Below are 13,076 nucleotides of genomic sequence, written 5' to 3'. Positions count from 1 at the left end.
TTTGGTTGTCATGCGACAGGTAGCGACAGCAGAGTAGTCTACCAAAACGGTGTCTGACATAGAAGTGCGTATGAAACACAGATGTGTTATTAAATTTCTCACTGCCGAACAAATTGTACCCACTGACATCCATCGACACTTGCTAAAGGTGTATGGAGACAATACAGTGGATGTCAGCACAGTGATTCAGTGGGTAGTGCGTTTCAACAGTGGCGAAAGTGAAGTGCATGACAAGCCACGCCATGGGCGTCCCTGCTCAGCTGCCACTCCTCACAATGAACAGCGCCTCATCCAAACAAATCAGCAGATAATGACCAGGGACTGTCAATTCTGAACAATACAAAATGACACTGACTAAGCTGAAAGCCCACATTTCCTGAGTCAGGCCAAAGAAGCAACCTTTTGCTTGCAACACGATAACTCTAGACCCCATACAAGTTTGGCTGGACTGTCCTACCACATCCACCTTACAGCCCCGGTTTAGCACCTTCAGACTTCCATCTCTTTGGGCCTAAGAAAGATGGACTACGTGGGCAACACTTTCCAGACAACGATGCTGTCATTGCAGCTGTAAGAAAGTGGCTAGCCTCTGCTGGCGCAGACTTTTACGGGCGCAGCATACAGGCTCCTGTTAATCGCTGGCAAAAGTGCATAACGAATGGTGGTGATCATGTGGAAAAATAACTGTAAGTAGCTGAAATCTTACTCTATTTAACTGCATTATTATGCTTTCTGTATCTGTTGTAGTTTTCTTTTAAAAAAATAGGAGGCATTATATATGGAACGCTGTAATACATCTATCAGTTTTCTGGGGTATTTATACCAGTCAGCAAATCAAACTGACCTACCATATTCCATTTTGTTAACAGACAAGTATGGTTCCTTACTCTTAGTAACTCGCCACTGTTTCCTGAGTTGTGCAGTTCTTTGTGAAATCAATTGGATTTTAGAAATACATATGACCTTGCCCTGCATTTGCTTCAGCACAGATTGGTCAATGTGTTTATTCAAAAACAGCACTACCTAGACATAACATTGGATGAATACCAAGTTACAATAATAATGCACAATAGATTGTTGATGGTTGCAGTGAATTGGCCAAAGGCCGACCTCTCATTCATTCAAGTTACAACATTATTCAGTGTGAAACTTTCCACTCATTATTTTAATAATGAATACATTTCCAATTCTTTTATAATTAATTCATGTTTAATTAACCCATATTAGCTTAATAATAAGTTATTCACACAATCATGCATCCCTCATATTCAGTAATGTAACCAATTACTGCAAACACTTCTGTTACTTTAAAAACATGAAAGTGATAATAATAAATTTTTCAGACACTTATAACAAAGTCTTCATAAGATTAATGTAACAAGCCTTATCTGCAAGATCATGAAACTGCTTCTTGCCAGAACTTCTTCTATATACATCTTTAAATTAAACAACAATTTACTCACATACCGTACGAAGCATTCTATTTGAAGTGCTACAGTCCTACATTCCTCATTGGTGTCACCTTCCTAATCTGCTGGAAATCACAAGGACACCGAAGCTTGAGATGAGGAACCAGCTGAGTGGTATCGAGGACAGAAGACGATACCGTTCATCTGAGAAAGTTATATGCAAATGTGTTAATACATTATAATCTATATTATATTTTCTCAGAAGTCATAAAATAGTATTATATCATTATGGTGCTGGGGTAGGTTACAGGCTCCCTGAAAATTTGTGGTCATGTCAGATATGTTTCCTTGTGACAGACAATAAATCCTTGTGATTCCTATTTCTAGATACATTATAGGATACACAGACTTGAATTTCTGGGTACTAACTCAAAATCAGGACACAAGATGGGAGAATAAATTCTTGGAATGATTTTACTTCCTATATTACAACACACAGAAAAAAGTGTTCAATTACCATAAAACTGAAATAAAAATATATGAAATAAATATTTATCCTTCCAAATACAAATTCTGCCATTCACCATTAGCATGTGAGGTATTTACTTAATCATTCTTGCAGACCACTGGTTAAACTTTCATTTCAAACACCATAAGGTGGTCAGTGTTATTTTTTAAGGTGGTTATTTAATGAAGCTCTCAGTGTTAAGATTATATAATGCTGAATGCTCAGTATCAAAAAGTAGTTTGTATTTAACATATTTTAAAGCCATCGTCTCAAAATTAAAGCAGGATTATTAAGAATGAATTCACTATTTGTATACAAACGTTAGAAATATTCGGTTTTTATATAAGGGGCAATTTTGTGTTCATTTAAAAGTATTTTGGTTTATTTTCAGATGTATCGACTGCCAATTCTTCTAAACATGGGTAAATTAATCAAACAAATATTTTAATAGAACTGTACCATATATTTGCTTTGAACTGCTTTCTTAAGTTTGTTATTTAACAACACTGTAAGTAATAAGATTATATATAGTGTGTCAATGATAGGATGATTAATAAGAAAATGGTAAACGATAACTGATATGGGGATACTGAAGTATTCAAGAGAAAACTTCAGAAGTAGTGGGTTTCTGGACTTTCTCCTTCACCTGGTATCCTAAAAACTAGACAAAACGTTTCAGAAACTGGATCTGTTTCCGTCCTCAGATGAGGGAGACACAAACCTACTGTGTTGGGTCACTTAGAAAGAGCTCAATCACTGCATCCAGTGATTCAGGTTAGCTCTTTCTAAGCGACCCAACAGAGTAGGTGTCTCTCCCCTCAACTGAGGAGGGAAACCTCAATCACTGATGCAGTGACTGAGCTATTTCTAAGCGACCAAACAGAGTAGGTGTCACCCTCCTCACCTGAGGATAGAAAAAGATCCAGTTTCACAAACGTTGTTCTCTACTTTTTAGAATATAGGACAATAGACGAAGTCCAACAACCCAGTACTCGTAATTCTGAGTATTATACACCATCGTCAGAACTATTTGCATTTAGAATCTAAGAGAAAACTTGTCCCAGTGCCACTTTGTCCACCATAAATCGTAGATGGCCTGACCAGGGCTATGAACTGTGTCATCATCTGTGGTAGTAAATGCTTTTGTACCTTCTTGTGATGTGTTGAAATTATGGTTCCTCCAACAGAGCACAGAGCACAGGTCCCTCAACATCTGATATTACAGTTAGTAACACAGCCTATGCTTCATTCTGAGAATACGTTTATCAGAACTCTGATAATCATAACATACAACAATAATATGAATGACTATGAACCTAACAGGGGAAAAAATTCCTAACCCATAATTAAAATTAGGATTAAATTCCATCAAATGCAACAATATTTTTTAATGATAAAAATGAAGCCTTTACGTGTTCTGGTGAATCATGACGATCACCAGAAAGTGACAAATTTATTTAATTACTTTTAACAAACATATCTCACAAAACAATACATGCATGTAATACATGTTAAGCATTTCCTTCGAAGTGTTGGTCACTTTCCAATGATTACCACCACTGGCCAACACATGAAAAGACTTTATTCTGCTATTAAGCATTTGATGGAATTTAATCCTAATTTTACTCATACTATAGGATGCAACAATTTAGAGCAATGTCTATCAGAATAACTCCTAACCTGTACTCTTTCTTAGTGGGTTTATGACTCTCTAATCCAAAGTGCCTCATTTCAAATGGAACATTTTTTTCACATGCAATCTAGTGGCCATTGTTCATTTTTCTTTCATGAAAGCCCTGGCGTTTGATGTAAAGAAACAAAATAATGAAGACAGGACTCAGCAGGTGGCAGAGTGAGTTAGATGGACAGCTGCCTTGCTAGCTTTGTCTCTCTTACAGTCTTCCCCAATCTTTACACCTAACAAAAGGTCTCGCTGTCTGAATTAGTCTCTATACAGCCTTGGCCTGCACAAGGGCTCACACTGGTATAAGTACGTGGTGCAATCCAAAAGTTCCCGAAATATACTAATAAAAACTATTACATCTTACCTAGATCGTATTCTGCACCATCACCTTCAAAGTAGTCCCCTTGTGAGCGCATACACTGATCCCAGCGTTTCTGCCACTTTTCAAATGCATCCTGGAAGTCTTTCTTTGTTAGGGTGTTTAGTACCGTCTGCGTTTCCACTTGAATTTCCTCAACTGCATCAAATCTTCGCCCCTTCAACTTGATTTTCATCTTGGGGAAGAGAAAGAAGTCGCATTGAGCTAAGTCTGGCGAGTACGGTGGGTGGGGAACAACTGCCATCTTGTTTTTAGCCAAAAATTCCTGCACACCGTAAGCCTATGCGGTCGTGCGTTGTCATGGTGCAGTACCCAGTCGTTCGTGCGCCACTTCTCTGGACGTTTTCTCATGTCCTCCCTCAAACGCCTTAGAACATCGCGATAGAACTCTTTATTGACTGTCTGACCAGGAGGGAACAATCCCGTCAATATAAAGAAAAAACAGATCAACATGGACTTCATGTTGCTCTTGACTTGTCGAGCCTTTTTTGGCCGAGGTGAAGAAGGGCTCTTCCATCGCGACGATTGCTGCTTGCTTTCAGGGTCGTAGCCATAAACCTAACTTTGGTCACCAGTGACAACCCTCGAAAGAAAGTTTGGATCCTCTTGAAGCTGTTGCTGAAGTTCCCTGCAGACTTCCAAGCGATGCTGCTTCTGTTCATTTTGCAGCAGTCATGGCACAAACTTCGCCGCAATCCTCCTCATGTTCAGTTCCTCTGACAGAATTCGTTGATATGTACCATAACTTAGTCCCAAGGTGTTACAGAGGTCTTGGGTGGTCAGTCTACTATCTTGCAGAATCAGATCCCTAACTTTTGCAACATTTTCTGGCGTGGTGCCAGTTAACGGCCATCCCAAACGATCGTCATCATCAGTCAATGTTCGGCCATTTTTAAAACACTTATACCAGTTGTAAGTTTGTGTCTGGCCTAAACTGTTTTCACCAAAAGCTTGCTTCAACATTTGATGCGTTTCTGCAGCGGTTTTCCCAAGTTTGAAACAAAACTTTATACAGACACGCTGCTCTCTCAGGTCAGCCATCGCAAAACCGCAAACTCACAGAAACACAACAATGGAAATATGTTCACCAACAATAAACCCAACCACTCAACTCAACGCCGCTTGCCACACTGATTCAAGAAGGATGTGTGAGGAGACACCTAGCGGTATTTCGATGTACTCATAACCATTCGCACGCAAAATTCAAATTTCCAAAACTTTTGGATTGCCCCACGTACAAAACATAACACCAAATGACTGGACTACAATAGAACTACAATGTAATCAACTGTTGTAGGGGTGAGGTTTGTGGATGGTAGGAGGAACTGGCTCAACCTCAAGTTATATTGTTTCTGAAGTGTAGTTGGGAAGTGCTTTGCTTGAATTTTTGTCAGGATACTGACTATCTTGACTGAGGTCATTATAGCGATCTACCTCATTACTCCAGATGCATGCCAGGACAGTACCTTGAAATATGTCACCAATGCTTTCTCCCCAGTAGTTTCAGTGTCATCAAGGCAACTACGAGGGTTGGAACTTTAATACTGGCAACACTGCTGTAGAGACGCCATGCAGCAGAACCAAATAATGTCGCTTATACCACACGTTAGATACATACCTACCTTACCTCAGAGCAAATGGACTCTCGCTTCCCACATCACGAGCATGCGCACTGACGAGAAGAACAGAGCCTCATGTTAGCTGGCGGTCTAATGTAGTGTTGTCACAAAGTTTTCAAAACATGAACAACGGAGTTGGATAAAGATTGAATGTGCCAGAGGCCATAGAGCATGACAGTGTCATCAAGGTCTTCAAGAGGCTTGCAGGGAATCTGAATTGCCTTACAGAACAGTGGCAAGGTGGGTAAAAGCCTTCAACAAGGGACGCCAAAATGTGGCAGACTTGCATCAGCCAGGTCATCCTAGTGTCACTGAAGAAGAAGTGTATGCTCTTTCCGCGTTACTGGGGAGTGATCAACGCCATACGATGCGTGAGCTGGCCCAAGAGACAGGATTAGCGCATATGACTGTGCTTCACATTCTGAAGGAACACCTGGGCATGAGAAAAANCTGGATGAGACATGGGCCAAATCGTACGAGCCACAAATGAAACGCCAATCAAACAAATGGCGTCATTATGGGTGACCACGAAAATGAAAAGTTCGTCAGAACCCCAGCAATGTGAAAGTTATGGTGATTCTCATGTACGACTGTGATGGTGTTATCCTAACGCATACCATTCCCCAACAGTAGACCATGAGTGCGCAGTATTACTGTTCATTTTTGGAACACAACCTGCAACCAGCTTTGAGAAAGAAGCGGCGACACTTTCTGCAGAACCCACCCATCATTTTGCAGGACAATGCTCGGCCACATGCAGCACAAGCTGTGGCTGGTTTGTTCGATCGATGGGGCTGGGAAGTGCTGTACCATCCACCATACTCCCCAAACTTAAGCCCTTGTGACTTTGACTTGATTCCTAAGATAAAGGAACCACTTCGTGGCATTCGCTTCAGAACTGTTCCAGAGATTCTTCAGGCAGTAGACCACTCCATTCGAACTATCAACACAATAGGCGCTGCTAAAGGTATCCTACAACTTCCACATCGCTGGCAACGGGTTGTACACAATGCTGGTGAATACACTGAAGGACAGTAAAACTTCAAAACATGCATCTATTTTGTATCAGTTGTAAATAAACAGTTGCCACTATTAAAGTTCCAACCCTCTTATGTAAGAAAAAGGGGCACAAATTTAAAAAGGAATTATATAATTCTGCAAGAGAAGGAAAACTTATGATCAGAATGGAAACACTCTCAGACAAGCCATAGTACAAGGTGGGGTGCAGAAATTTCCTTTTTGTGAAGATGCATTGTGAAGGGAGGGGAGGTCGCAGAAATGTGGGGATAGGCTTGGTGAACACAGCAGTCACGGAAGTTTCTGTCTAATACCCCTAAGTAGGAAACATAAAGTGGATGAGTGAGCAGTGTGAGTTTGCTGTCGAAGCCTATTTTTCGAACAACCCATTCTTACATGGCGGTGCAGCATGTGTTCCGTACTCACTTCGGAATTAAGCCCAGAGGTCCAGTTCCCAACCAGAAATCGATTGTTTTGTGAACAGAGAACTTTAGGACAATCAGGAGTGTGGTGAAAAAATCATCAGGACAACAACAGACCATTACGATGCCAGAAAATGTGGAGGCAGTTCGACAGTCACTTTTGAGACCTCCAAGATGCTCCGCTCGCAAACATGCAGTCACCCTAGACATATCCAATCATTCAATGCGCCGAATTCTTCACGAACATCTTAATTTCCATCCCTATAAGATGGTTGTTGTGCAAGAATTGTCACCACGTGATTTCCAGAACCAAATAACGGCGTGCAAAACGTTATTGGAAACTTTACCCCCTGACGCACTTATTTTCTTTAATGATGAGGCACATTTTCACCTATCCGGATGTCAACAAGCAGAGTATGCGCTACTGGAGTGGTAACAATCCCAGAGAGCTCCATGAGAGGCCACTTCACAGTGATAAGGTGACAGTATGGTGTGTGTTGTCGAGAGTTGGAGTTATTGGCCCTTATTTTTTTTAAGAAGACAATCATGCAGTTACTGTCAATTCACAGCGGTATGTGGACATGATTAAAAACTTTTTCAAACCAGCTCTTGAAGAAATGCATCTAGGAAATGTCTGGTTTCAACATGATTGTGCCACGGCCCACAGCCAGAGCTTCGATGATAGTTTTGAGGGCAAAGTTCCCCAGACGGCTCATCTCGCTTCGAGGTGACATCCTGTGGGCAGCGCACTCACCTGATCTAACGCCATGTGATTTCTTTTATGGGGCTATCTCAAGGCAGAGATTTTTAAACATCACCCCACAAACTTGCTTCAGCTGAAGAATGTTATTCAGCAGGAAGTAGCCCAAATTCTGGTGCACATGTTGGAAGGTGCAGAGGGGAACTTCAGAAAACGGATGCATCAGTGCATAGAGAACGGTGGCCCCCAAGTCTGTTTAAAACTACATGATTTAAAACTTTAAAGTATGTTCTTTCATTAGCTAAACATAAATTTTGTCTATCAGCAATAATTTTTCTTTTATTCACCTTCAAAAAAAGGAAGTTTCTGCGCCCCACCCTGTACAAGACATTAACAGATGCATGGAGTAAGTGACTGCACTTAATCAGCAGACAGACCTTGAAACTGATGATAAAGCTTATTTCCACCTCCTGGCCTTTTCACTTCTGATCAGTTTTATCCTCTTTATCACTTATAGGTCAGAAGTATCACACAGAAATTCCTAACTTCCCTGTCAAAGTTCTAATAGAAGAGGAAATAAACAAGCCTTGACCTCACCACCCAATATGGACAGCCCACTCCGCTGCCAACCTGACTTGACATATGACACAGTGAACATGATCCCAAGAACGAAAAAAGTGCACTATCATGTGCATAGCATAGAAAAAAAAATGAAGGAACTGTGACAAAGTTCAAATGTCAATAGTGCAATGTGAGGTTGTGTGTCAGTCTTTGCTTCAGTCTTTAATATGTAAAATTATTTTTAGGCTGTCTGACACTACTCTGCATAAAGTAAAACACATAAACATATGTTATATGACCATTATCATTAAGGTACTGATATTTCTTTTAACAATATCTAGAAATAAGAAGGCTAAGGAGGAGCACATTTTCTAAAAGTGTTGATGAGATATGCAGAAACATCGTTGAAGTGTCATTACATATTGTGACATGCACACCCATTGCTAGGCAACAACTTAGTAAACACACTCCCGAGCAAGGCAACACGCAGAAAAACAGGATGTCCACTGTTAGGCAAAGAATAAGTAAATACGCCTCCTTAACAACAGAGGCTGTGTTTCCCATGGGGACCGTGGAAAGTTGTTATAAGGAAGTGTTCAGCAGTATAGAGTAGAGTAGTAGTAGAGAAGTGAAAGTCGAGTTTCGGGATGCCAGCCTGCCAGGATACGAGCTTGAGAGCAGAGGTATTGAATAGAGTCAAGTTTTTGGAACTGGCAGCTGCAGAATAATGGCAAGAAAGGAGTTAGGCTGTGAAAAAAAGACTCCATGTGTGATTTGAAGTGAAAGTGGGACTGTTGTAACTCCATTGCCAGGATAGGACTAGTGAAGACAGAACACTCATGCATGTGCAATGGCGAACTCTAATGTGCATAGATCAGCAACAGTGCTGCAACTACCTGTAGTCCCGAGATGTGAATGTATAAGGTGCAACAAATCCAATCATCCAATCCACAACACCATTTATAATCACCCGTACACGTGACAATATTTATGTGTCATTTTGACATTTTATGGAACAAGGTGAGGACAATTGTGTGGAACCATAAATATTTCAATATACTTGTATTTTCAACTCTCAGGGAGATGTCTGTATGCAAAATCACCCCTTAGAAGTGAACAACTCTATTACAAATAAATCTGTGACTTCTTTGATGCCTGGAAACACATTTAGACAAACATTGCCATGACTGTCATTATTGTACTAACATATTTTTAATGAAAATATCTTGATAAAATATTTAGGTTTAGGGGATGTGCATTTTATGAAAGAGTTGAAAAGATAAGCAGAAGGATTCTTGAAGCATCATGAGACATTTGAGACTTTATGGGACAGAAATGAAACAATGGCCACATGGGAAAAACTATGGATATTCCAATATTTTGCAACCATCAGGGAAATGTTAGTAAGAAATATCACCCATTAGAAATGGGAAATACAACCACAAATTAATCTCTGGCATTTTCTGATGCCTAGACAAAAAATTTAGACACACATGGTGAAGAAAGTGTTTTATTTTTATGAATTTAAAACTGTCTTCTACTAATATCATGACATAAGAGGATAGCATATTCCCATTCAGTTGGCTACAATCACATATCATTGAAAAATTATTTTCCTTTTGCCCTATAAAAGTTATGTAACATGTACTAGATTTGATAATTAAACATGTTTATGTTCATGAGCAGTGAAATTGCAATACTGCTGAATTAGCATGAGTTAAATCATGTGTCCATACAATTCAGCAGTCAAGATTCACTCTGTTTAGTGATTACAGTAAGCATCTTACTAGCACTGTATATTCTGTCTGGGAAAATTGTGGATGGTGAGAAGATGATCATAAATGGTGAGCAAGGACTTAGCAGGAGGTAGTCATGGTTCATTATAAGGTACTATCCCAGCATTCATCTTGGGTAACTGAGGGAAATACTCGTATAAAGAATGCAGCAAGAATGCCAGTAACATGGTCAAGATTCAAACTGAATGCCTGCCAAATATAAAGAATTAATGTTATATTAACCTGAAAGGTTGATGAATTTGACTCAGTGATGTAATTGCTTTGTTTGAGTGCAAGACCTGGTCTTCTATACTGATTCATGTCATGAATTTAAAATTATTTAACACTGAATGTTGCAGAAGATACACAGCTCTAAACAAGGTGAACTTACTCAGGAATGACAACAATTATGTGAAGAACCTCATTGTTTACAGACTTCAGCTGGTACTGATAGACAGACTGTGAACACAGCCAGTATCAGGGAAACAAGAAAATATGGAGCATTTTAACCACTTATTTTATTATTCTGAGATATCTTGGGTTGACAATTTTATGAAAAAATATTGTGACGTGTTGCGCTATGAATGACGCCCCTCCCTCCCCACCAGCCGTGACGTGCCGAGCAGAGCCAAAGTGAGCCGAGTCCCAGCATGCTGGTCGCTATACAAAGCGAGTAAACACTGGTTGCTAATCAAAGCGGGTAAACAGTGGCTGCGAGAGACGACGGCAATAACAGCGGTACCCATTACGTAACAGGCAAACACGGCGTCAGACAACAGTGGTGTCTATTAAGTAACTGTTTTCCCGTTGTCCGGCTGAGGGTTTATAAGGGAGCTACACAGCCGCCAAAGACAGTTCTCACGGTTACGAGTTACGAGTTAGCCAGCAGTGAGTCAGTTAACCAGTCAATAGCTGTCTATCTTTCATCGGAGTATTTGTGATACTACCAATGGCAGTAATTGTCAGATTGTAAGAGCAAGTGGAATAAATTCGCTATATCAAATAAGGCGTGAAATTATTTGTCGCATTATACACCCAAGACACGTGACAATATTATACTGAATCAAGCAGGGGTTTGATTTTTCTTCTGCTCTATAATTATTAAATCAAATAACATGAACCATGATTACAGTAGTTACTTTACATGGCATATGACAGTGTATGACACATTTCTGCTTTTGGAAACCACGTGAAATGGCCTATATGTCTTTCTTCACTAGATTGCATGTCAACAGGGCATATTTTATTTTTCTATTATACAAATTAAAAAGTCTTGCATTGTCTATTAATATTAAGTACACGTATATGACTGTATAAAACTCGTCAATAGGTAGTCAACATCTCTTTCTCAGGACAGTTCCAAAAAAGTCATCACAGCTTTTGAGGGCAGTAGAAAACCCATTTACTGATCACCACATTTGGTGTTCTTGATGTTCATGCTATGGTACACAACACACATCCACTTTTAGACTCATACAACAGGTACATCTTTATCCAAGGTCTGGCTTTCCTCAATGGGATGTATTATACCCATCAAGGCTTTCCTTTATAGAGCAGCAGACTAGAGTAACATATCCTTCTGGAGTATATAGCTCCATAAATGTCTTTTCCTGGTATTAGAAACTGACCATATTTTATTTAGTTTTGGACTAGGACAGTGTCCTGGATAATAAGTTCCTTTCTTGCAAAACTGCACATATTGTTATCATTGAACACACCTGCTGTAGAATATTGTTTGTACGATGAAGACAGAAATTGCTGGATTTTGTGAACAGCATATTTGGCATCTGGCAAGTTCACAATAATCAGTACAATTAAAAGTGCCAAAAAATCTCTGTTCGCTGCTGCAAGCCACCGTTTAGCAGCACTTACTTGCTTGTGTTGGGAATCATCAGCACAACAAATGAGTTAGTTTCATCAACTATGACACCACCTAATGCATCATCTAGAAATAGGCTCTAAAAATCTGAAAAAGGAAGCAGTAGCTTTGCGAAGGTAATGATATTGTGCTGCCAAGGCAAGAAACATGATATAATACCATATAAAATACAAAATGTAAAATTATATGACACAGATGACTAGAAGACTAAAACATGGACCATAACAAGACAATGAGAGGGACCTTGCTTCTCAGCACTTATCAGAGTGCTGACCTAGACAGCAAGGAAAGAAGAAACACAAAGAATAATCCTACACCTTTCAGAGCTGTCTCTTTGGAACACCTAACCAGATACTGCAAAAGAGAGCATACAATCCTCTATGGCATAGATTCCATGTAGTACAGAAGATTACTGAGAAATACTGTGTGCAGATAGGAAGTCACAGAAAATGACCCACTCTTATTGTTTATTTTTTATTTATTGTTATTAAATAACTCCACAAATCCTGTACAGGGGCTTTAGCACCCATAGGATATAGAGCTCATCAAACTGATACAATCTCACACTTCTTCACCTATCAAGAAAAAAAAGGACAAACACCCCCACCAGAGAGGAATGCAAACCCAATAAGGCAGTGTGCAATGTACAGCCAAGTGTGGATATCACTACCCTAATTGTGATGTGCTGCTGTGTAATTGCATGTTTCTGTATGTACTACAGCACCCTCAACCTTTACATCAAAACTGTCTTTCAAGAAGTTCTTCTGTATGTCATTTTCAACACAGTCTGATTTATTACATATAAAATTAATTTCACATTTACTGTTGAAGTCTCAGGTATTTCACTGAAATTCTGTGCAAAACCTACATGTTCATTAAGTCAACCAGTATGATCTATGTATATATTTTTGGCTGCCATTAACAATCATACTGCTGACAATATGTATAATGGTATTTGATATTATACATTACAATTCAGACTTGTTTTATATGTAAGTATTTGCAGAAATAAACAAAAGATCATCATCATCATCATCATCAGTAATCTGTCAAGACGACAGGTCCACATTCTCTTCCAAAACAATTCCTCCATTTAATGCGATCTAGAGCTTTCTCCTTCAAA

At 39.5% G+C, this 13,076-nt stretch overlaps 1 protein-coding gene across 1 annotated transcript in view; it reads right to left on the bottom strand.

The window, feature by feature from the left end:
* Positions 1 to 710: 710 nt before the first annotated feature.
* The window catches only part of LOC111872371 (glycerol kinase), a 38,499-nt gene continuing 26,133 nt past the window's right edge, over positions 711 to 13,076 (bottom strand). The window contains exon 11 of the mRNA XM_033754694.1: positions 711 to 1,613. Coding sequence (XP_033610585.1) covers positions 1,519 to 1,613 — 95 coding nt within the window. The 3' untranslated portion in view covers positions 711 to 1,518. The remainder of the gene's footprint in view (positions 1,614 to 13,076) is intronic.

This window comes from Cryptotermes secundus, unplaced genomic scaffold (assembly GCF_002891405.2).
Source record: "Cryptotermes secundus unplaced genomic scaffold, Csec_1.0 scaffold848, whole genome shotgun sequence".
Taxonomy (NCBI): domain Eukaryota; kingdom Metazoa; phylum Arthropoda; class Insecta; order Blattodea; family Kalotermitidae; genus Cryptotermes; species Cryptotermes secundus.
Note: the sequence above shows the minus strand (reverse complement) of the source record. Positions and strands in the feature narration are given on the sequence as shown.